Raw genomic sequence first — 23,324 nt, 5'->3', positions numbered from 1 at the left:
GTCACAGATCGAGCATTTGCATATTCGTTCGTAACACAACTACGAATTTCCCGCCGATATTACTCTCGCACGACGTCACGAAAAGGCTCCCTCTACCGTCGCAAATTTACACACGACCGTCGCCGTTTCGAGGTTACAGGATACTCGGCAACGTCGATCTCAGGGTTGAAACCGAACGGGGAAAAATTCTCAACGGCGTCGACGTCACGACTCTAGGGAAAAAATTTTTCCCCGCCGCAGTCGCCAAGATAGGGAAAAATTCCCACCGCCGCCATCTCGGAACCTAAGGTAACATTAACCGAATTTTTTAATAAGATATATGATGCAGTTATAATAAAATATTAATTTTAATTAATTCAAAGTACGTTAAAATATGAAAATTTATATTTTAGAAACTACAAGGGAAGGTCATTGGAAGGTGGAAGCGGCGCTTCCACCGCTTCCAATGACAGCACGCCACTGACTTCAGAGTATTTACGGAATTTTAGCTACTTTTCTTATTAAAATAGTAAGCAGTTCCTTTTCTGGAATGAATAAAAGAAAAAAGGCGCTAATTTTGTTAGAGCTGGCGAGAATATACGAAGAGAAAAATAAGAAAAAACGTTCATGCTGGGTTAAAACTTGGCGAAATGAAAATCAACGGGCTAAACAATCGTGCTTTCACCAGCTGATGAATGAATTAAGGCTTTCGGATGCCGAAGATTATAGGGGATATATTTGTATGAATAGCAATACTTATATATAATTTAGGCGAAACGTTTTGTAGTTTGGCATATCAATTTAGAGTGGCCCATAATTCGATATCAGTCATTATCCCGGAAGTTTTAGATACTATTTATCAATCTTATAAAAGTGAATATTTGAGGGTTGAAGTGGTTTAGAGGAAAGCTTGAATTATTTAATTCAAGCTTAATATATTTTTTTTTCTTTTATATCAGCATTTATTTTATTCAATTGTATATTATTAAAAGTAATCAAACTTTTTAAAATAAATCTAACAATAACTTTTATAAATTCAGATTTGATTTATATCAAAATAGCATTTAAATGTACTGAAACTGAATTAATACAAATGTTATAATCAAGATATGTTGACAAATATACAACACAAAGTACGACGTGGCACAAAGACGTTTTCTGATTGAATGCTCGTTTGCAATCGTCGCGAGTAGAACAAACTTTTTGTTTCTAGTTGCGGTTGCAGTCGCACCTGTTTTCGAGGGGGGATTACTAATTAACGGGAACAGCCGTCGCGGTTGCAGTCGCCTGCGCGGCTGAAAATCGTATAATGTGACCAGGGCTTAAAGCTTAGTTCGCACTGAGCGAATAGCGAAAGCGAATGCGAAAAGCGATTGTTATTCGCTTAGCGAAATTGACCCATACAATCAAAAGCGAAAAGCGATTGCTAATTTTAAGCAGTCAATCATTTGCAAGCAAGCGAAAACGTCATCTCGAAAAACAAAATGGCCGCTTCCGATATTTTGTCGTTAACCACATTTGTTTATTTATTAAGAAAGAAAGATAAGACGAAAAGAAAACAATGCTGGGTGAGAGAAATATTAAAAATCCGTAATTACAACATTTACTCTATTGCGTGAGAAAGTTTCTGTAGCCATCTTGAAAACAATAAGAACCACATGACAACTAGCGGGAATACGATTGGTAGCGAAATTTTTTTGCTAGCGAAAAAAAGCTCGACAGTTCCGAACTTCGGCGATTCGCGAAATGGTAAAATTCGCCGGAAACGACGTCATGTCTGACGTGTTATTCCCTCTGTTTTTCGCTTTCGCCATCGAATCGCGCTCAATGTGAACTAACCTTTATTTTGGTATTAAACACGCGAAGAAAATCTCCATGCGGTTAGCACGTTGGCGAGGCACAAACTCGCGACCAACTACTACTGTTCGGTAGTTTTATCCATTCAGCCACTGTTAGGCTTAACGTAAAAAATGTGCACACATTGAACAGTTGATAAACTGGGATATTCTAAACAGAGCGACTATTGGTGAAGATACTTGGTGTTTCTTGTATGACTTGTTGAATAATCACGTTTCGTTGACATCGAGATTAGTCTTTTCACCAAGGAAGAAAACCGTTCGTCTCGATGGATCCAACGGATAACGATTGTGGATGTTTTTATGTGAAAGAACTGATGCATTACGAGCTTATTTTTCAGTAGTTCCATCAACAAGGCACCCTACTCTGTATTATTCTCGATCGCCTTTATGACACAGTAAAGTGATAATAGCTTCATCTCTGGCAAGCAAAATGCTGGATTCTCCATCACAACAACGCCATAAGTGTGTAAACTGTACATGTTTATTTTGAAGGTGGCTTCTGTAAAAACTTGCTCGTTAATAATGAAAGTTATCTTTGAAGTTCAGTTTAGTTTTGGCCCCATCATGTATGTTGAGATATTATCTAATTAGAAAAGCTCCCAAGTTTTAACAGATTTATTACTCGAATTATGAAAGGAATTTAAAATCAAAATTCAAAAGGCACCCAATAAATATATTGAATAAAAATAGAAAAAGACAATGGAAGTCTATATCCAAGAATGGATTTATTTTTATGGAAGGACCCAGGGTACTCACAGTTGTGGGAGCTCCTGTAACATCCGTACAAATTCTACTATAGGGTTATCTACTTTAATTGATACGGTATTTATAAATATAACCTATTATATTTTGTTTCATAAATCATTTCTTACTTCTTTCGTTTTTTTATTTATATTTATATTTTTTTTTTTGTTGTGGAGGTCCTCTTTACAGAAACTCATAGGCGCGGCCCAGGACGCTAACTCATAAATGCGACCTGCCTATAGCTCATGCAGACGAAATTTGTATAACATTTGTTTAAGGACTTTCCATCTGTGGGCATTGATGTCCTTTTCTCATACCCATCCCGGATTTGGCCAGGCCCACAATCAGAGCAGTCGGATGATGAGGGACCTACATATCCGGGACAGACTGCCCTCAAAAAAATTCCTGGGGATTGCTTGCCCGGATAGATCCCGGGTCCCTGGGAGCGGTAAACTGACAGTCTAATGCCTTAATCATTTCACCGACTAAATTAATTTTAGTCGTGAAATGATTAAGGCATTAGACTGAATTCTGTGTTTAATACACAGAATTCAGTCATTGACTAGTATCCTTTTAGATTTATTACTATGATGATCTACTTTTGAAAATAGTGTTATTGATTGACTCCGTGCAATAACAGACTATAATCGATAGTAACAGTTGTTCCTCTATGTATTTATAGCTGAGTTTAACAGTTATAAAACAGGTTTATTAGTCTGCGTAGCTTTATATAAATGTGACAGTAAAATTTGTGATCAACGAAGCTATTTTTAATTTCCGTTCCTGTAGTGTATAATTAAAACGAAATGCCAGTTTCTCTGACTATTTACCACAATTTCTAAATCTATTTTTCGTTTTTTATTATTAACATTACTAAGATAAAAATCATTCTCTCCCTTTAACATCAATCTATATGAAAATATAAATTTATATGCATAATAATTGAAATATTTTATAAAGTTCTAGTAATATATTATTTATTATCTTTTCATTTTTGTCTCTGTGCCCTATGGACACTAAAAAAGTCTTTATAATTATACCTATAATGGGTTCTGCCAAACAATGAAAAACGATGCCCGACATAGGCTAATCCGGAATAGACCACTTCAAAAAAATTTCTGATGCTCGCCCGGATTCCTTTCCGGGTTCTTCAAAGCGATGGTTGACGCCCCTAATATATGATAGCGATTCAACCATCGTATATTAATTTAATTTATAATAGTATCTAATCTAACTTGCCTTATTAGATGAATTGAATAAAGTACAGTGCTACTAATTTAATCTAAAGCTGTGTTTCTTAACTTTTACCGCAGCCTCTTAAATTTTTTAAATGTGCTCATAGTATCTCCACAAAATTCGTTTTTTATAAGGGAGAGGATCGTCCCATATTCTTACGTGTATCTTAGCCTAACTTTAATACAGCTTAAGCGATTAAAAGTAAGACTATCCAAAACAGTACTGGCACGAAACTTAGATAAATATAAAATTAAAAATAAGTTGTAGTGCTAGAGTAAAGTAAATAATGACGGACGTTTTTTCAAAAAATATTTCATTACATCTTATAACTTTGTTTCCGTTACTAATTAAATATATATTTCTTTAAACATATCTAATACAGTGTCTTGATCTAAAATAATGTTCAAGTTAATCTACTTCGAATGTAATAAAAAACTGTATTAGATAAAATACAAATGATTTTATTACATCTTTAGGACCATCATGATGATTACTCCAGTCCTAATTATTGATGGACGGGCTAAGACGACGCAACACGTGGGCGATTTGTCAAGAGAGGTTGCCTCTCGGGAGAACTGTGGAAAATTGGCTCCTATTAAGGTGAAGAAAACAGAAAAATTTTGCGTGACCAGCCCATCGGTCAGGCGCGAACCAACGACCAACTATATGTTCGGCGATTTTATCCATTCTGCCATTGGTGAGCAGCCCTGACTGAGGGGGAAGACTTTGCTGTAGCAACATCCCCAGCAGTGGCGTAGCGAGGGGGTGCAAGGGGTTGTATCATGCATCGGGCGCCACTCGCAGAGGGGCGCCCAAATGGTCTCCAAGAAAAACTATATGTTTCTGAAGGGGGAGGGGGCGCCAATAAAGTGTCGTGCACCGGGCGCCAGTTATGTTCGCTACGCCACTGGTGCCCAGGTCTTTTTCGGGGAACCCGAGAGCTCAATTTTTAAATAGATTTCTTTCTTTCTTTGTAAGAATATATCACCGTGGTGTTGAAGGAAGGAATATAGAAAAATCTCTCCTAAATAAAAGAATGGCGGGTCGGATCCGTTTGGGTCGCTTGGACGAACAGATGGAGAAATGTGGTTAGGAGGTTTTATCGGTGTCCGTACTCTTCACTGGGCTGCTGATAGCTCAATCGTAATTATCATAATAGATATAAGGAAATTCGACTAAACGCTATTTATAACCATTTATTGATAAAAATATTTCACTTATTAATAACTTTCGGAATATTTATAATTAAAAACAGAAACGTTATTATATAAAAATGACCTTTATTCCCAATAAAATTCTAAACAAATAAAAAAACATCATGGCAAACATTTTATAATAATATCTAAAAAAAATGTCTAAATATTTATTTTAAATTATTTTAGAAAATTATTAAATATATAAAATTTTAAAAGATCTATAAAAATTATTTAATAACTGGGATTTATATATGTATACATTCCTAGTTATGATATATAGCAGATTGAACATATAATATGTTGATTACTTTTTAATATTATTCTAATAAATGCTTTTTTTTTCAATTCTGTAAGAAGCACATTTGAATTTTCTTAATATTCTAGTATCATAAATTAAACAACTCATCTTTAAAAATATCCAAAAAGTCTAGAATCACAGAACACCACGAAGCACATATTTTCAAAGTATGCATTCAATATGTTTCTATTCAACTTTCACAGACTTGTGCATCGCTTGATAGGCGACATAATGTTAATGTTTTCCTTCACAAATTGACAAGAACTGCAAATAAATGAACAGCAGGGCATGACTTAAACTTGTGGCCCTACGTTATAATACATAATAGGTCCTTCCCCTCTATCAAATAATGAAACAAGTAGAAATGTGAGGCCCTAAACTGCAGCTTGTTTAGTTTATGTGCAAATCCGGCTTTGATTAACAATATGTCACCTGTCAAGATACTGATCTCTATATACTTCATCGATTAAATAAACAAAATTCTTTTTGTCTTCATAGATGCCTGGAATTGAAGCGAAACGGGAATATGTTCTTTAAATTTTTTCTAGACTTTTTGAAATTTTCTATATAGGTAATTCACCAGATCATTTTTATCGTGTTGCACTTTTAAAAAACTAATAATTTAAAATACATATAATACAATAATTAACATAATTTAACATTTCGTTAAAGTAAAGATCAGATTAGATGATTTATATATTGTATGATTTGTCCAGATCTCATTTACCAAAAAACCTCTGAACCACAGCCACTAATGGGAACATAAAAAAATGGCCGTTGCTCAGAGGAGGTCCCGTTGTTTGGAAGTTATTTTGTATAAATTTTTGTTTTAAAAAACGTTCCTGAAAAAATGGTGGCCGTTAACAAGTGGTCGTTGTTGGAGGTTCGACTATATTTTGTAATAATATAAACCACACGTGAAATACTTTGATATCAAAATTTTCGTTTGAGAATTATTTAAATTTAAGCAATGTTAATTTTATGGTTAGGATTATATTTTTAAAATCATCAGAATATTTTATTTGATAAATTATTTTAATCGTGCGACAGAAATTCTTAAAGACAATTTCATATTAATTTTATCTAAAGATTTATTATAGGGTGGCTCAAAAATTAACCTAGATATATATATATATATATATCTAGGTATAGGTATCTATATATATATCTATATCTAAAAATATATATATATATATATATTTTTACAAATATTTAAAACAGATCGTATGTTTTTTGGTGATTTAATAAATTAACTATCTCGGTTAACTTTTTGGCCACCTTTTATATTTATATCACAAAAGTTTAAATTACTGTATATGCCTAAGATTATGAGTATATGTATATTTAAAAGCCGTCCATTAATTACATGTACAGTTCAAGGATAAAGGGTGTCGCGAAAAGTACAGTAAGTACATCATTGTACACGATGGAGTGGGAAGGTCGGGGTATCGTCTACGTGGAGGGTCTTTTAATGATATTGGTGATATACGAATTTGTTCTTATGGGCTTATTTATTAGTCATGTGAATAAACTATCAGAAAATATTGCGAAACTTTTAAAGTAATTTTTTCAATGAACTGTCTATGTACTGTACACGTAATTAAAAGAGGGAGAAGTTTGTGAAAACCACATCGTTGTATACACAGGGAGGGAGGGCACTAAATCTGTACACGTAATTAATGGATGGCCCCTTATCAATAATTATTAATTAATACAATTTAATTTAAAATAAAGATATTTTTCAAAAAATTCATTCGTTAAAAATTGCTTTTTTTCTTTTTTTAAATTCGATGTTTCTAGTCACATACTGTGAATGGAATGAACTGCATGTAAAGTATTTTTTGAATCAATTTGTATAATAATAATATTTAAAGAAGAGCCATGATATATTATAACACTTAAATAAATTGGATTGTCCTTGGTGTGAGACTATCTCAAACAATTGTACTGTAAATCCTCACTCTCAATATAAGCAGACATAAAGTTTTACATAGTTCTCTTCATTGCAGGTATTTTCAGTCTTGCTATTGTTTAATTTGTATACAAAATGATACAAAAACCCACTTTAAAGAAGAGCGTATCATAAATAAAAGAAATGTAACCTTATTTGGACAATTAGAATAAGCAGAAGGAGCCATCTGACCTTTACTTTTCTCCGACTAAAGTAACTATAACTCCAGTTTCTTGTAATAAAAATCTTTAACTAGCGGATATTTTAATGTATCTGGCTAGGGATTTTGCTTTATTTTTATATTTTATTTCATTAAAAGATTTGGAATATTACGCAAAACTTTCTGTATCATCATTAGGAAAGGAAGTATTAAACTTTTTCAGTTCGTCTCTAATTGCTTGAATAACTGATTGAGCGGGTTGACGAAATTTTAAAACGGTAGCTGTATCAATTTCGTCTCGCTTATTGCCTAACCTTTCTGTTTTATACGGTGCACGATAAGGATGCACGTCTACCATAGGAATAATGGATTTCGATGGTTGACTTTTGAACCTTGTCTGCGTGGCATAAGGTAAATTGACAGCGCTTGTAGCTATGGTTGGTGCAGAAAATGGACGGAAACTGGGATGAACGAGAGACGAGGGTGACAATGGCTGAGAAAAAATATAAATTACAGGAAATATTTAGTATAATTTTAACGTTTGAGCTTGTATTAAACTAAAATACTTCTTACCTGAGCTTGAGAAACGGAAATAGTAGGATATGTTCGATGCTCGAAAAGTTTTTCAGGTATAACAGAATGAGGAGAATGCTCCAGTTCTTGTTCCTGTATAGTGATTTTTTGATCAATAATTTAAGGAAAAATTTCGTGATGTAAATTGAATTAATAACAAATGAATCTATTTACTTGTAGTTCTTTTGCTGGTTCTGAAATTTCTTCTCCCACTTTATAAATGGACCATACCACTCTGGGTTTTGTAGGAGGTTGTTTATGAGGAGGCATATCGGTAAAAAGAGGTTGATAGCTTATTTCGGCATGTTTATCATCAGGCAGTGATTCAAGACTGCAATTTTTTACAATTTAATGAATTTTAAAATGTATTCACAGATGCAAAATTATCTATTCTATAAACAGATTTATAAGGTTTATTATAGTATAATTGATAAGGTACAGTTTAACATAATCTAGTTAAACTTTTCATGTAAATCTTATACCTCTTCGCGTTTGGATGAGTCGTTAAGTATTGATGTCGATTTGGTGATCTTAAACTGGTCCACCTTTGAAAATTATTACTCTCCGGCAAAACTTGTTTGTTCCTAAAACTAATATACATAACTTACTAAAATTAATTTTACTTTTTCATAATTTTTAATTGAATTTTCTATACAGCTTACCTGCTATATACACGTTTAGGACCTGTAAAAGCGAAAGCATCATCCAAGAGATCACCAATTTTTTGTCTCACTTTACCTAAATGCATTTCTGCTTCTACTCTATCTGCGTCAGTATCCGAGAAGGCATGACTTAACTATAAATTTACAATCGATTATTCAAAGTCAGTGAAAAGAAACTACGCAATTAAGTCATAAAATTATACCTTCTTGTTGAACAGCGTATCGTTTTCGAATGGCGGTGCATCATCCGCAACAGATGAATCTCTACAACATAGTTAATAGTTATTTATTTTATTTTGTCAAATATTAAATTGTAAACTAATTAAATGATTCACTAACAATATATTTTTCAATTTGTTTGCATCTGTTTCAGAAGAATCCATGTGATCTTTCAACGCTGACTTGTACTCTGCTTCTTCATTAGCTAATTAATGAAATAATCATTTCTCCTTATTCAGTACTTAATTCATTTAATATATAATTAAATAACTTACAACTTTTCACATTTTTCGCGGGTGGATGATATATTTTAAATTCTTTTGAACACTTATCTGGTGAAGATTTATTTGAAGTCACACTAGATAACGAAGAATCTGTTATATCTGATTCATAAGCTGGATTATAATAACCTTCAGTTTGTGTCTCAACAGTTATTAATAAAATTCTAAACAGAAATGAATACAATTTACATTGTAAAGTAGTTTTTAAACTTTAAAACATGCTTTATAAGCAATAAGAACTTACTTTTCACTACTAGTTTTCTTCATTCTTGGTTTCATAATCTCATCTCTTTTCTGCTTTGAAGTTTTTGGTAATGCAGGTAAAGGCCTCTCCCATTCTGTTGCTTTATCGTCTTTGCTTACTATCTTCATTCGATCTGTATCTCTTCAAATACCTAAGTAAATTATTAGTTTAAAAAGCAGTTTTATCAAATTAAAATTACTAATTTTTATGCAAGGCCAACCTGCTGTCTGTTTTGTTCACCGAAAGATTTCTTCTTATCAGTTTCAACGTCCATTTTTTTTGCATGGACGTGACAATAGCGACAATATAAAAATATCACGCAAACTAGAAAGAAGAGAAAACATCCAGCTGCACCAATCACTGCATAAATTATCCAAGGTTTCATTTTCTTAACCTCTTCTTTCTCTTGCAAGTAGGCTGTTTTTGAAAAAAATAACATTTTTTTAACGCATAAATAAAGCATTAAATCTTTAAATTTAATAACATATAAATTATATTCAACCTTCTACTTTAGTGATTACATCGTAAGAGATTATTCTTGAAAATTCTTCGTTATTTATGGTGTCCATTACGCTTATTGCTACTTCAGCCAAAATCGGTTCTCCGAGATAATCGACCGTATACACTAATTCTACCCTTTGATTTTTCCAATCGGCTATGTATCTTATGAACTATAATTTAGAAAATAATGATGATTTTACCACTAAAATTTGATAATAAAGTTAACAGTCGAGTCATTAAATGTACCTGAATTTTAATATTATCAGTAGCAGATTCTTCTCTTTTGTTTCTAGACATCCTTCTGGAACGCTTGAATGCCAAATCGTAAATTCTTTCTAATCGTTTCTTCGTAAGATTGAGAAAATTGCTTGGTAGATTCTTCGGTTCTGCTCTTATCACTGAAATATTTTCCAGATATTAATTCGATTTTTAATTAATTTTCATTGTAATTAAATCAATTACCTGTTCTTAACCAGTATCTCATGTCTGCTAAAGTGTAATTTTCAATCGAATCAAAATAAGGTACTTCATCTGTCACTAATGTGGATTTTTCTGTGCTGGACATAATTTCCGGTATTTCTGAAGAGATTAATACTACTTCAGTATGTAAAACTGAAGTATAATCTGTGATTTTACTAACGAGAAATCGATCCGAGTCAGTTTCTTTAGTTGTAACAGTAAGGTCACTTGAGGATTGATCAATATCGAAAATTGGACTAGTGGACGTAAGAGTATAGAGACTCGACAAACCTCTATCAAATGACTGAATAAGGCCACTTGAATCTTTTATAAAACGATCAGACAAGTCATCTGATGAAGAATCTGGTACTGATAAATGACGTCTGTAAGTTGATTCCTGACCGGAATAAATATCATCCGATGATAAAAACTGCTCCGTTGGCACATACAAAGATGTAGCACCGTCTTCTGTATTTTCAGATTGTTTAGTTACCGAATACGATGGGGTAGAAAGTATTAAAGTGGAAAAATCGGGTATCATTGTCGAGGATTGAATATCTGATGAAGGTAATTTTGATTGAAATGGCACTGATGTGTAGTGTAGAGATTTAAATGAGCTCTCGTCAATCGAAGGCAGTGGCGAAGAAAATTGCGATTCTTGAGAAGTAATCGGCACTTCATCGACTATTTCCCACCAACTTTTTTCCCTGAGTTTGCTACTTTCAAGTAAATTTGTACTACTCTCCTCAACTGTTGGAGTAGGTTGGACAATAGAAGGTTGGAAAATTAAAGTGTTAACTAAAGAAGAAGGGCCAGGATAGGGTAAGGAGAACTGGGTCACTTGCCATCCATTTAAATTGATATCCGACGAGTTTTCTATAGAGTAATCAATGCTGGAAAATATGGCTAAAGTGGGAGACATAATCATATCCGTTTCGAATTTTGTAGAAGAAATAAAATAACTATCCGACTGAACATCTAAAGAATGGATAGGAGAAAGTGAAGAATAAATAACAGGAACTGTAGCGTGAAGACTTGCTTCTATATTGCTACTCAACTCATCTACGCCATCTCCAGATAACTCTTCGATGTGCTGGTTTCTGTAATAACTAGGAATATCGCCTGGTTTCCCAACTATAAAATAAAAAAATCGATATATTAAAATTAAAATTTTGTAAAGATACGTTTTATAAATTTATCTTTCCGAAAATATTGCTACTTTAATAACAAAAAGGCTACAGCAAGTATGAAAAAAATTTTAAATAAAAAAAAGCAAATGGATATCTTCCAAAAGTTCTATTAAGATAAGCACCGATGCAATTTGCCCGTTCAGTAAAGTACAGTATAAAAATATCGTGTAAGTGCCTCTGATCGATACTAATGTTTGGTTGCTGTATTAAATAATGCATGCAGATTTGATTTTTCTTAACTATCTAATCAAGACCATTAGGTAAATTAACTTGGGAGAAATATCAGATTTCCTCGGCTTTCTATGTAAATATTTTAACAGTATTGACCGTCTAAACAGGAGGGAAAAAAGAGAAAAATCAATTATATAGAAAGCAAATTTCCGGTTAAAATTGATATTCAGAAAGAAAATAATATAGCGATTTTTCATAAAGGAAAAGAAAAAAAAGTTTTCATACAGTCAATTAGTTATTTTCGTGTTTTAAAAAACGAAAAATACCGGAAAAATTCTCAGGAATATTTAAATCACTCGTCTCAAATGATTATGCATACGTTTATATGGTAAATCAATAAATTTTCCTTTACAACGTCCATTAATTATTAATAAATGAAATATATTTACATCCTCACAGAAATTATATTTAGATATAGGCCTAATTAGAGAAATTTGTGATTAATGCCATATTTCTATAAAGTTTAATCGCAGAGCAGAAAGATATAAATGAAAACATTTACGAAGAAATTATATTCGTGTTTCTTTCACTAATTTCCCTAGCAAAATCGCGATTGCTTAAATAAATTTATCACGTTTCACGTTTATCGAAAAGCTAAAATACATGTCACATCGATTGAAAGCTGCAGAAAAACTACGTTATAAATGTACACACTTCGTGGTAAAATTTTGTTTTGTAAATGTAATCTGCGTGTAAGTATATAGTGTTTGTAAGTACAACCTGTTCATAAAAAAAAAATTACAGTTACATTTAAATGTCTGGTATATACGCCTTTTAATTTTTTAAGTATATACGTTTAACCTGTTTTAAATTAGCATACAGGGTGATCATAATTAAAAAAGACAGCCGCGCCAAATTTCGCCGTAGCGGCTTAATTTTGAAGTAAGTTTTTCCCGTAAATCAATACTCGGGACAGTGTGTGTACCAAATCTGGTTGAGATTTGCTCAATAGTTCCTTCTACAGAGAGCTATGAACTCATGATCATTCTGTAGGCTATTTGATACATAGAGAACATCAGTTATTAAGGACATCATTTCAAATGTTTTCAATGTATTCACTGATAATATTTTATTTATATAGTAAAACCTGTGTAAACTGGAATTGCACCTTACAGAATGTTTTAACGTTTTGGCAGGTTTCCATTTTATTCAGGTTCCGTTTTAGAGAAGTTTTACTGTATAAGATATTATTAAATACTGTTTTTGCATTTTGTTGTCATTATATTATATTTTAATATGACAATATTTTACAATTATTACGTTCCTTAGACTTTAAAATATTCAATAGTTCATGTAAATAGTTTGAATACTTTCATAAAATAATTCGATTCTTTTGGAAAGTAGTTCATAAGTTCATGAAAATAATTTGAATCCTTTACACCCTTCCTCCCTTTATTCATAATACAGGTAATTATGCTTATCCTTTTTCATGATACACGTTTCAAATAAAATTAAACATTCAGAATTTTTATTTATTTACTATATTATATTTGCTTTAAAATATATAAACACCTAAATAAATGAATATTCTCAATATTTAGGGCTATGTGATACCTGTATTATGTGTAAAACGTTCATGAAAGTAATGCTAAAAAAATATAACATTTTAATAAATATTAATGAATTTTTCGTGATTTCTTTTGTGGAAAATTTGATTTAAAAGATATTTTTCTAATTTAAAAGTATGCTTTTTTTAATTTAGTAAACTAATCTACTTTATCTCAATAAATACTCTAGTATATAAGTAATTAAATATAATTTAAATCCTAAATATTATTGCAGTTATATTTATTGTATACATAAGACAGTATAATAATTTGATTGTTTTTAATTATTATTATTTTTTTTCGTTGATAAAAAAATGGTGTTGAAAACGGGGTCGGATCTATGTATCGAGAACAGATGGCTACATTTATGTCGTTCCCAGAGTGTGCGTGTGGGTGTTGTGTTTCGTGACAGTTCCATAGACTTTTACATAAAACGTTGCGAAATAAATTTTGAAGTTAGAAAAAATAGACACACAGACACACACACGTATAGGTGAACTACTTCAAATCTCAACCTCAAATAGCAGAATTCATCTCAAATTTTAATTTTAAAAAAATAATGAATTTTTATGCTTTAATTAGCATTTAAAACGTTATAACCAGTAATTTTGTATGAAATTTATGTGGTATATGAAGTATTTAAATATGAATATCATAGTCTCTATACGTGATTCAGTTACTAATCGGTACATTAATTTCATATGACTAGAGCTGACAAAACTTGTGGCTAAGCTAATAACATATAACAGCCCCTTTTCCTCCACCAAATATTCATACACGTGAAAATGTGAGGCCCTAAGCTGCAACATGTTAATTTACAGTATATGCAAATCCAGCCCTGCACATAATTCAGTAGTAAGTAACTCTGAATCATCATCATTCATATTGTTTTAATAAATCTGTATAAAGTACAGATTTACTATAAAATATGAATGATGATTTAAAATTACTTGTTCAAGACGTAAAACTTACACTATATTCATTATTGTCTAATGTTTCTCCTTAATAGGTCGAAGATATGGAACTGTTTATGTACAGTATATAAAAAATGCACTGTATAAAAAGAAATACAGATTTCAGAATTTTTATTTTATAACATAAATGTGTTTAAAGTATGCAATTTCATCTGCACAGAATGATAAATGCAGATAAGAATTGTATTTTATGATGTATTTTATATATTCTGACCATAATAATGATGCCGAATATATAAAAATATATTAGAAAATGAAATATTTATTGAACTAATTTTTATATTTGTTCAAAAAATCTTTATAATTCTAGTAAAATAATGAAAAATGAACGTGTATGAACGTCTATCTATATTATAAATAAATATAATAATGCTCTAAAACCACATTTTTGGGGCTAAAATTCAGTATTTCGTTATCATCAATATTTCCTTTTAAAACATATTTTTATATATTGGAATAAAATCAAGTTATAATCTAATTTTAGTGCACTTAAAGGTGGATAAAATCGACTTTGACTCACCAACCGTATTAACTTCGGCAACAAGCGCTAACCATCCCATTAGAAAATGCATAAAAATAAAATGGGAAAGAGGATTATCCATTTTTGACCACCATTATCTACTCATCAGACATTAAATCCTCCGATTCCACCAGAATACTCGTTTTTCATTCCATTTCCCGCCTAATTGTGTTACATCTCTCTCTCCCGCCGTGACGTCATCGGTTTGTTGATGTTGGTTGCCAGGTAACGCGCACTGCCTCCTACCGGATCTTCACTCGGTTGTACAAATTCAATCGTTTTATTTATTTATTTTATTATTTTCTTTATATATATATATATAAGATAGTTTATTATATATATATAGGGCATCAAGGTTATTTCCTTCTGTTTTTCATTATTTTTTTTCCTTTTTGAGAGGTCCATCCTGTTGCACATAGAACCGTTTCACACCCATTTTCCATTTTTTGAGCATTTAGTTACATTCATTATATCTTTAAAATACTAAAAATTCGACAATTTTACATCAATATTTACTTTAAAAAATAACTTTTTTATTGTAATAAATATTAAATAATTTCCGCTTATTATTTTCATTTAAATATTTCATTCTGGGTTAAATTAATTTTTAAAAAGTGCGTTTGCGTTGATTTTAAAAGCTACTTTTATTGTAAATATTTTAAGATTAAATTTACTTATTTAAATTTATAAATATTTAGTATGTCTAAAGATTATTTATTAAATCACAGAAGTTTTAAATATATTATAATTATTATTATGAAGGGTACAATTGCTTTAGAACTTACATTACATAGTGTTGGAAGAGTGAGTTAACTACGTTGTTTCCAAGAAATTTCGGTAATCTTTGACGTCAGAGTTGTAATTATTATATTGAACAAGAAAGCTTCTCATTTTTAATCGATTTTTGCATTTTTTTCATTAATAATTTCAATAAAACGTTTGAATAAGATACCAAGTTTTAGTCTATAAAATAGTTAATTAACTTTTGAATCCTTCTCTGTATTATATAATTTTTTTATAACACTCTTCAATACTTGAATAATTTTTGTATACCTTTTATTTAAAAACAACTAAAGTTTAACTGAAATTAATTATATCTGCAAAAATCGGAATTTAAAGTCTGTGAATTTACAAGTATATAAAAAGAGTTAACAGGTTCACTTGATCTATGTCCATACGAAGAAGGGCCCAAAATTTAGTCTTTTAAGTAAAAAACATTTGTATAGATCTCGTTTAAGAGCCTAAGACAAGTGAAATAAGCCCTAGGTTACTTTTACTTCTCTCAGGTTATGTCACATAACGCACGATAATTGATTTAAATTAAATATATAAATATATGTATATTAACATTATATATTATATTTAGCATGTATATAGGTCTAAATAAAACAATCATTTGCATTGCAGCTTTTACATGTGAGCAGACAAAGTAATGCTACTCACGCGAAAATATATGTCACGAAACTTTTTTCTGATATAAGCAATACTTTAAACTAGTTTATTAATTTCATAATTTTAGAATTTTTTTTTTTTTTTTGTTTTGAAAGTTAAAAATAATTTTCGTCTCTCCAATTGAACAGTGAAAAATTTGCATAAGTGTCTCCATCTGTCGCGAATAATATAATATAAAGAATACAAAATAATAATAATAATAATAATTTCTTATATATTATCATGAATATCGAAACTGGTTATTATACCAAACGCACACAATTTATTAAATTTTTAAAAGTTTTATTTTGATTTTATAAGACTAGATACATTCACTATAACGATTTAATAATTGTGTATATATGTGTATTTATGTATATACAAATTAATGAAAAAAACTAAAAATAAACTAAATATTTTCGAGAAAATTTATCACTTAAAAAAACGTAAACAGCAAACGTAAAAATATTATAAAACTGATACAATTTTAAAACAACAGATGGCGCTACATTCTTTATAGCGGAAGTGTTTTGATTTTTTCAAAAAGAATTTGTTTTTTCCTCTTTCTTTTACACAAACATAACTTACAATAAGTTAATAATAATACATTCTCATTCACAAAAAAAGGCACTTTGAATATGGACGTTTTGATAAATTGCAAATTTGTGCGTTAAAAATATGCGTTTTTCTTGTATTTTTTTCCATTTTAAAAACATTCGATTCGTCCCCTCGATGTGTATACATATTTTTATATCATTTAACTCTAATCAAGAAACCTTTTTGCGGAGCAAATCACTTGTTGAACAGGAAACACAGGGGAGAACACAACAGGAAGTCGTTTAAGTCCTGGTATGTGCGAAAATCCTTAGTTAGAACTATAAATATGGTATTAATGTAACATAATTACGCAAATATACTCACTTTTTACAATACTGTTGGTTCAGTATTTATGCTGTGATAGGCATACCCCATCTTCTGTAAGAAACAAGAAAAAATATTGCGTAAATAATTTGTTACCATTGACAGAGAGAGAAAGGAATACAAAAATTGCAATCCCTGCTGTTTTAGAGGTGCGTTTATGGTCACCTCCGATCGTTAACAATAGAAGTTTTCCGCTTGAATTGTTCGGTATCAATTCAGAAAATAGGGGAGTAGCGGATGCACATCTCTTTGTTGTGCACCGAATAGTGCTAGGTGATTGTCCAACACCTGGCTATTGGCAGGTGAAAGGGCTCGAGGACATGTCAACGTACTTTATAAATTAACTGTGACAGGTGGAAAAAGTATGACCCGAATTTTCGAATCTTTATCGGATTAAAATAACTATTTGTTATCAACGCGATTATCACCAAAGCAACAGTGGGTTTTCTGCGATTATTCCGGAAGTAATAATTTTTTTACTGTAATTTTAATATTTAAAATTGAATTTTCGTATAAATCTCATATTGTTTATGTAAACATTTATGTGATAAATATGTTGATAAATAAACATACATTGATTTAACAAGCTTTATAGAATAAAATATTCAAAACAGTTTCTGAGTTTCTTGGAAATTAAAATATATATATAGTATTGTGAAAATTGAAGGATAAAAGAAAGATCAATGTATCTTCAGGGGTTAGAAAGAATCACAGTTAAGAATAAAAATTTTTTAAGGTTTTAAAAAATTTTAAGATGTAGAAGTATTCATAATAATTTAAAAATTTATAGAAGATTCATTGTTAAAACCTGAACCTCTGCTGTCAATACTAACAACTGAAGGGAGAAGATAACACGAATTCTGGAGATACATTCCATGTATATTGAGAAAGAGAGAATGTTCCAATAAAGTTGTTTTCACGTTAACAATTGCGCTTGAGTTGATCTCTAGAATGGTGTCTTTGAATACATGTCTAAAATTATAATTGCTTTAAAATAGTATTTTTAAAATGTTCTGTTTTAATAGGTTAAATTACACATTATTTATCTTATTCTCAAAGATTTAAAAAAATAAAATTCAAATGCATGTTTTATTATCCTATTTTAGACATAAACTAACAAAGTGTATTTATTATTCCAACATTTGTAAATAAACTTAAAGCTATAATGTTATTTATTAATGTTATATAATTATTATACTTAAATCCATAATTATGATTTATTTAAACATTTACCATTAATCTGTCGTTTTTGCACCATCTGTTTGCTAGAAGGAAAAACGTTACACAACATAAAAACGTTAAAACAACTCCAGAAGACAATATCAAAAGGAACTTCTGCTGATTCTTAACCTCATCATATTGATAACCTGAAATTAAAAACAATTAAAGTATAATTAAAACAATTAAATTAAAAGAGAAAATTATATTTAATAGTTTAGATCTATTCAATGAAGGAGGGCGGAAATGAGAGAACATAATTTGACACCTAATGTCTCTCTTTCTGCGGAGTTAGCAGACCGACAAACTGTTATTTGCCAAAAAATGTTCTCTTTATTCTACTGTTTCCCGTCTGTAATTGTGTTGGAGTGTAACATATTTTTGAGAAAACTTTAGTTAATAGGCATCTTTGTGGCACCAAATTTGCTTACTTTCAGATAGAGACTAGTTTAGCTTTCGATATAAAAAAAGCTAATATTTTCAAAGAATTTTCAGCTGTATTTGGCATTCTAAAAATAAGTTTTATCAACTAATATAAGCTTATAATTAATAGCCTATAACTTGTTTACTTAAGTGAATCAATGCTTTGATTACGTGCAGCTACTGAAATAGTAATTATCCATTATTTGAGATAAAAAAATACGCATTTAAATTTGAGACGAGGACCAATCATCAAGGTCGCCACCCTACTAAACAACTCGCCACCTAAACCAAAAAATATTCACCAAATTGATGGATGCCATTTCCGGCGAGGTACAAAACGCTCAATAAGATCAGTGTTACTAGTTTTACTCGCCAATTACTCGTCCGTGTAACAATTATTCCGGCCAATTACACATTGTCGGGGAGATAGTACACATCCGCCAACCAGATAAATAAAATAAAATAAAAAAAATTTGAAGAGGAAAAATAATTTTCACGTTTGGAAGAATTTCAATAGGTTGGTTTAAAGAAAACCAAAAAATATATTTCTATACCGGAAAAATAAAAATACTTTCGATTCAATAATTTGCTCCTCTCGAAAAAGAAAAAATAATGAATAAAATTTCCTTTCGCGTTCCTTTCGTAGTTAATTTTATTTATTTTTATTGATTCATGTGACAGTTTCCGCTGGTGATGTCATGCGACCTTGAAGAGAAATAGAGCGAAGTAGCGATGAACCACCGGTATCAGCTGTAGTCGTCTACCAGATGGTGCAGTTCTGTCCTACTTCATCATCATCACCGATTATTCGGTGACTCGAGAATCACACGTAGACCCGACACCAAAAAACCGGTGCTACCCTTATCTTAATGTATCGATATGATTAGTGAGGCCTGAGAGAGGAAAGGGCGATGGGAAAAAAAGTAACATTTGACGAATGGGTTGATATTTTGGTGTATATCCCTATTTAATATTGAAAGTAAAAATTGTTTAAATTGTTTACTTTTCCAATTCTCCAGTTGAATGGACTTCCTGCTGTTTACAAAACCAATCTGGCATCTTCGCTGATAATCGACGTTATGAGGACCTTTATAAGTGTGGCACGAGTCGCATATCGTGTCGCGAGTCGGTTGGCAATCGTGAGCGACGTACAGTCCGTCTCCGCATTTTGAGCACAGGTAGCACTGTTGCTTGTAGGAATGATGAGGCTGATAAGTGCCAGGTGGGCAAGGTAAACACTGCGCGTTGCGGTGTCTGTTGCATTTCTTCCATAGCAACTCTCCTGGTGCACACTTGTTGCATTCGGCAAGTAACCCGTGCCTATGTCGTCCCGAAACACGTAACTGGAAAACAGAAGTAAGTTAATTTCAAAATGAATCTGACATTTTGAATATTTTAAACAATTTTACCTGTACATTTTCTCCATTTAGCATGAAATTGAATTCATGAAAATTCAATTTTTTCCCCAAAAATGGTGTTAACTATCCATCGGTTTAGAGAGCTACCATTTCACTTTAGTCTCACGAACCCAATAAAACTTTTAACTATTAAGTAACTTTTTATTGTTAAAAATCTTTTCCCGGAATATCCTGAAGAATATCTCTTTAAGCCACTCTATATATATATATATATATATATATATATATATATTTAAAAAAAAAAAAAAAAAAAAAAAAAAAAAAGAGAAAGTTTTACGAGAGAAATCTTTATTGCAAGTTCATCATCTATTATGTCTCGGAGCAATTTCAGTTATAGTTTCCTGTAAGTTGCAACAAGAAACAATACCAAGGATAAGTTAACTCAAGACACGTAGCTCAATTTTTTTAGCATTAATCTTCTTCAAAACGAATTCCAGACAAAATAGGTAACTCATTAATTGTTTATAATTAAGTAGGAAAAAACTGGGTCAAACGTTTTCATTAATTTAATGTGTCTTTTAATCCCGTAATTAATTCCCCGAGAGGGAATATTATTGCGACATCAGTTTCTATAGGAACTAACCTTGCAAAAACGGCCTTGCAAGTGTAGAGTTGGAAGAAAATGATGAGAAACATGTTGACCTTCACCATAACCGAATTAATATTTTAATTTTCCTAATCGGATTGATACATGTCATTAAATTGTAACAGCTACACATAGATTTAACCTTGAGAAGTGGCCTCCCGATTGCCGATTAACGATCGATTACTGCTTTAAGCAGCATTCCTTTTTTTTCGACCCCTCTTTAACTAAATAAAACCCATTTCGATCCATCAATAAAGATTTTATACATGTAAAAATTTTTAAAATTTTTTATCGTAATTGGAAAAAAAATCTATTACATAATAAAGAAGCGTTTTGACTTACCGTTAGTTCTAAACAAAATAATACTGATGAGAATAACAGGCAAATTCTCATTATTTTCTCCTTTATTTTGATATTTTTTGGCTACATCCCAGTATAGAGGAAACAAATCTGTTATCGTCCTATCTAATAAGATCTCGCCACTTCGACTGTTTCGCTTTTGCTCGTTTCGTCTATTTATATAGTCGGCCGCTAGAGGCGCCCTTAGGACAAGGTGAGTAGAGTAAAGGTGACCAGAGAATCAAGTTCGGATTTAAGCCTTTGTCTTATGTAAAAAAAGAAAAAAAAAAGATTATTTAAATATGACATATATTTTTAAAACGCATATACGTTAAAACGTTTTCAATTTAATAACGTTTATTTCACTTAATTTTTTCTAATATATTTGAAAAAATGTGTCAAAAATATCACAAATTCTTCGCTTGATCTCATTCGTATTATATTTGTTCCCTATCCCACTCCTTAATTTGAAATACAAACAATAACAGATCTATTAACCTTCTGTTCGAATCAATTGAGAATACTTCAATTTTAATAATGTACTGTACGTACATCACGCTAAATTTATTCATTTTTGACATATTCCACAGAATAAATACTAGGTTAACAATTTAATTTATAATTTTATACAGGTAAACAGTAAGATGATATGATTAAATTTGTATATTTTACACAAAGAAACATTTCGTAAGGCAGCTGCATTTAAAAATATTGAGTAAACAGATACAAGTTAACTTTAAAAGATTGCTTCTTAATTTTAACAAACATTCGGTTAATATTACTCGGTAGTATGAAAAAAATGTCTTAAAAAATCTGCGAGACAGATGGTAGATTCATCTGTCGAAGAGAACAGATGTCGAATTCTTTTTTCCTTCCTCCATATCAAAAATAATTTTATGAAAACGGGATAGAATAACTGAAAACTATTACTTTATGAAGTAATTCTTTTCTAATTCTACCTTTCTAAAGTAACATCAATGGTCATTTAATGAAAAAGGGGGCTACGAAAGGGAGTAGAAACAATCGTTCTAATGACCGGAGGGTGATGATCCGCAGCTGTTATAATTCAACATCTCTTCCGGGTTTGTTAGAAGTAATAACAAAGAAGATATAACAACTGAAGATTTACATCGAAAAATACAATCAAATTTTATAGATAAAGTCAAAGAATCTAAGAGGACCACACCCTAAAGAGGCAGGTGTTGCTAGCCAAGTTCTAAGGGGCTTAGAACAACATGTGCTTGATACATTTCGAGATTTCGACCTTCATTTCACGTGGGACAAAATGTGTTCGACGTTTTCCTAGCCGCAGAAAATGCGGAAGTTTATCTTACGATCAATACTATATATCCTTGAAAGCATGCGAAACAAAACATTCATTTGCATAAATCTATTATATAATGAAATCTCCTCTATGGATTCATCGATTCGTAACGTTAACAAACAAGAGTCGAATGAATGTGACCATTCATTAACCTTAACATTATCCATTAAGTTCTTTATGAAAGTCGTTAAATGTCGTCTGAATCATTCACTCAACAAAACACATGGGTCAATCCGGGTCGTTTTCATTTAGTTACATTAACAATGACAGGTTCATTGGCTGATATTCGAGCCTCTTGAGAATCCATCTGTTGTGGTCATCGGATCACTATAGACATCTGCCTGACATAAGCAGATGTTGTTCACTAGCCTTTAGGTAAAGAATTGATTGCACGTGTCAGGCACGTGTCTACCTGCCTAGCTATGGCAACGAAGAATTGGTCTTTAAATACCACCTGGTGCTTCGCTAACCACATGTGGTTCTGAGATAAAGGGGTTGTTAAATAATGTGGGTTATTAAATATGACTAACAAAAGAGTATATTTCAGATTGACTTTTATCTATTGGTTAGATAGAATCGTTTACAATTAATTCTATGAATATTATTTCGTAGTAAAGAATACCTTTTGTGAAAGTTAAATAGACATCTAAATTATATAAACCCGGAATTAACTCTGAAATGTATAAACGAATTAAAAATTTTTAAAAGTTTCGAGTCATTTATAACATCGATCAGGAATCGCTTCAACTTAATTTTTCAGAGATCTTACGAAATCAAACTGTTTTATTTCGAAGACAAAAGTATCTGTCAACAGATGCACGTGGCAGATGGTACATTGGT

General features: G+C 31.2%; 3 protein-coding genes across 4 annotated transcripts; all 3 read right to left on the bottom strand.

Annotated features, from left to right (window-relative positions):
* Positions 1 to 7,137: 7,137 nt before the first annotated feature.
* Positions 7,138 to 9,562, bottom strand: LOC136989922 (uncharacterized). The gene is made up of 9 exons (XM_067288226.1): positions 9,403 to 9,562; positions 9,153 to 9,322; positions 8,998 to 9,082; positions 8,862 to 8,922; positions 8,659 to 8,792; positions 8,479 to 8,586; positions 8,171 to 8,327; positions 7,997 to 8,089; positions 7,138 to 7,916 (listed from the first exon to the last, which is right to left on the bottom strand). The coding sequence occupies exons 1-9, from the start codon at positions 9,528 to 9,530 to the stop codon at positions 7,593 to 7,595; spliced, it is 1,260 nt and encodes a 419-aa protein (XP_067144327.1). The 5' UTR covers positions 9,531 to 9,562; the 3' UTR covers positions 7,138 to 7,592.
* Positions 9,563 to 9,592: 30 nt separating this feature from the next.
* On the bottom strand, positions 9,593 to 15,032 carry LOC136989921 (uncharacterized). The gene is made up of 5 exons (XM_067288225.1): positions 14,825 to 15,032; positions 10,366 to 11,496; positions 10,150 to 10,301; positions 9,905 to 10,073; positions 9,593 to 9,819 (listed from the first exon to the last, which is right to left on the bottom strand). Exons 1-5 carry the CDS (start codon positions 14,904 to 14,906, stop codon positions 9,608 to 9,610), a joined length of 1,746 nt encoding a protein of 581 aa, XP_067144326.1. The 5' UTR covers positions 14,907 to 15,032; the 3' UTR covers positions 9,593 to 9,607.
* A 1,505-nt stretch (positions 15,033 to 16,537) lies between these two features.
* Positions 16,538 to 21,436, bottom strand: LOC136989766 (tumor necrosis factor receptor superfamily member 6B-like). 2 transcript variants are annotated; one of them, XM_067288023.1, is made up of 5 exons: positions 21,164 to 21,436; positions 19,821 to 20,160; positions 18,410 to 18,543; positions 17,177 to 17,230; positions 16,538 to 17,101 (listed from the first exon to the last, which is right to left on the bottom strand). In XM_067288023.1, exons 1-4 carry the CDS (start codon positions 21,212 to 21,214, stop codon positions 17,180 to 17,182), a joined length of 576 nt encoding a protein of 191 aa, XP_067144124.1. In that variant the 5' UTR covers positions 21,215 to 21,436; the 3' UTR covers positions 16,538 to 17,101; positions 17,177 to 17,179. The 2 variants fall into 2 exon arrangements, with proteins under 2 accessions (XP_067144124.1, XP_067144125.1); XM_067288024.1 differs by having other exon boundaries at positions 17,177 to 17,227.
* Positions 21,437 to 23,324: the final 1,888 nt, after the last annotated feature.

The sequence above is a fragment of the Centruroides vittatus genome, unplaced genomic scaffold (genome assembly GCF_030686945.1).
Source record: "Centruroides vittatus isolate TY-2023 unplaced genomic scaffold, ASM3068694v2 scaffold_769, whole genome shotgun sequence".
Lineage (NCBI taxonomy): Eukaryota > Metazoa > Arthropoda > Arachnida > Scorpiones > Buthidae > Centruroides > Centruroides vittatus.
The sequence above is the reverse complement of the archived record's forward strand: the minus strand, read 5'-3'. Positions and strand labels throughout refer to the sequence as shown.

Excerpts from the sequence above, each read along its gene's own strand:
- LOC136989921 (XM_067288225.1), bottom strand. The coding sequence starts at position 14,906 with ATGGATAATCCTCTTTCCCATTTTATTTTTATGCATTTTCTAATGGGA. Across the intron at positions 10,302-10,365 it reads GAGATACTGGTTAAGAACAG|TGATAAGAGCAGAACCGAAG; the intron begins GTAATTGATTTA and ends AAAATATTTCAG. Across the intron at positions 10,074-10,149 it reads CTGATAATATTAAAATTCAG|TTCATAAGATACATAGCCGA; the intron begins GTACATTTAATG and ends TCTAAATTATAG.
- LOC136989766 (XM_067288023.1), bottom strand. The coding sequence starts at position 21,214 with ATGAGAATTTGCCTGTTATTCTCATCAGTATTATTTTGTTTAGAACTA. Across the intron at positions 18,544-19,820 it reads TCAACTGGAGAATTGGAAAA|GTTATCAATATGATGAGGTT; the intron begins GTAAACAATTTA and ends TTTTAATTTCAG. Across the intron at positions 17,231-18,409 it reads GCAAAAACGACAGATTAATG|AAGATGGGGTATGCCTATCA; the intron begins GTAAATGTTTAA and ends TGTTTCTTACAG.
- LOC136989922 (XM_067288226.1), bottom strand. The coding sequence starts at position 9,530 with ATGAAGATAGTAAGCAAAGACGATAAAGCAACAGAATGGGAGAGGCCT. Across the intron at positions 8,793-8,861 it reads ATACGCTGTTCAACAAGAAG|TTAAGTCATGCCTTCTCGGA; the intron begins GTATAATTTTAT and ends GTAAATTTATAG. Across the intron at positions 8,587-8,658 it reads CCTAAACGTGTATATAGCAG|TTTTAGGAACAAACAAGTTT; the intron begins GTAAGCTGTATA and ends TATGTATATTAG.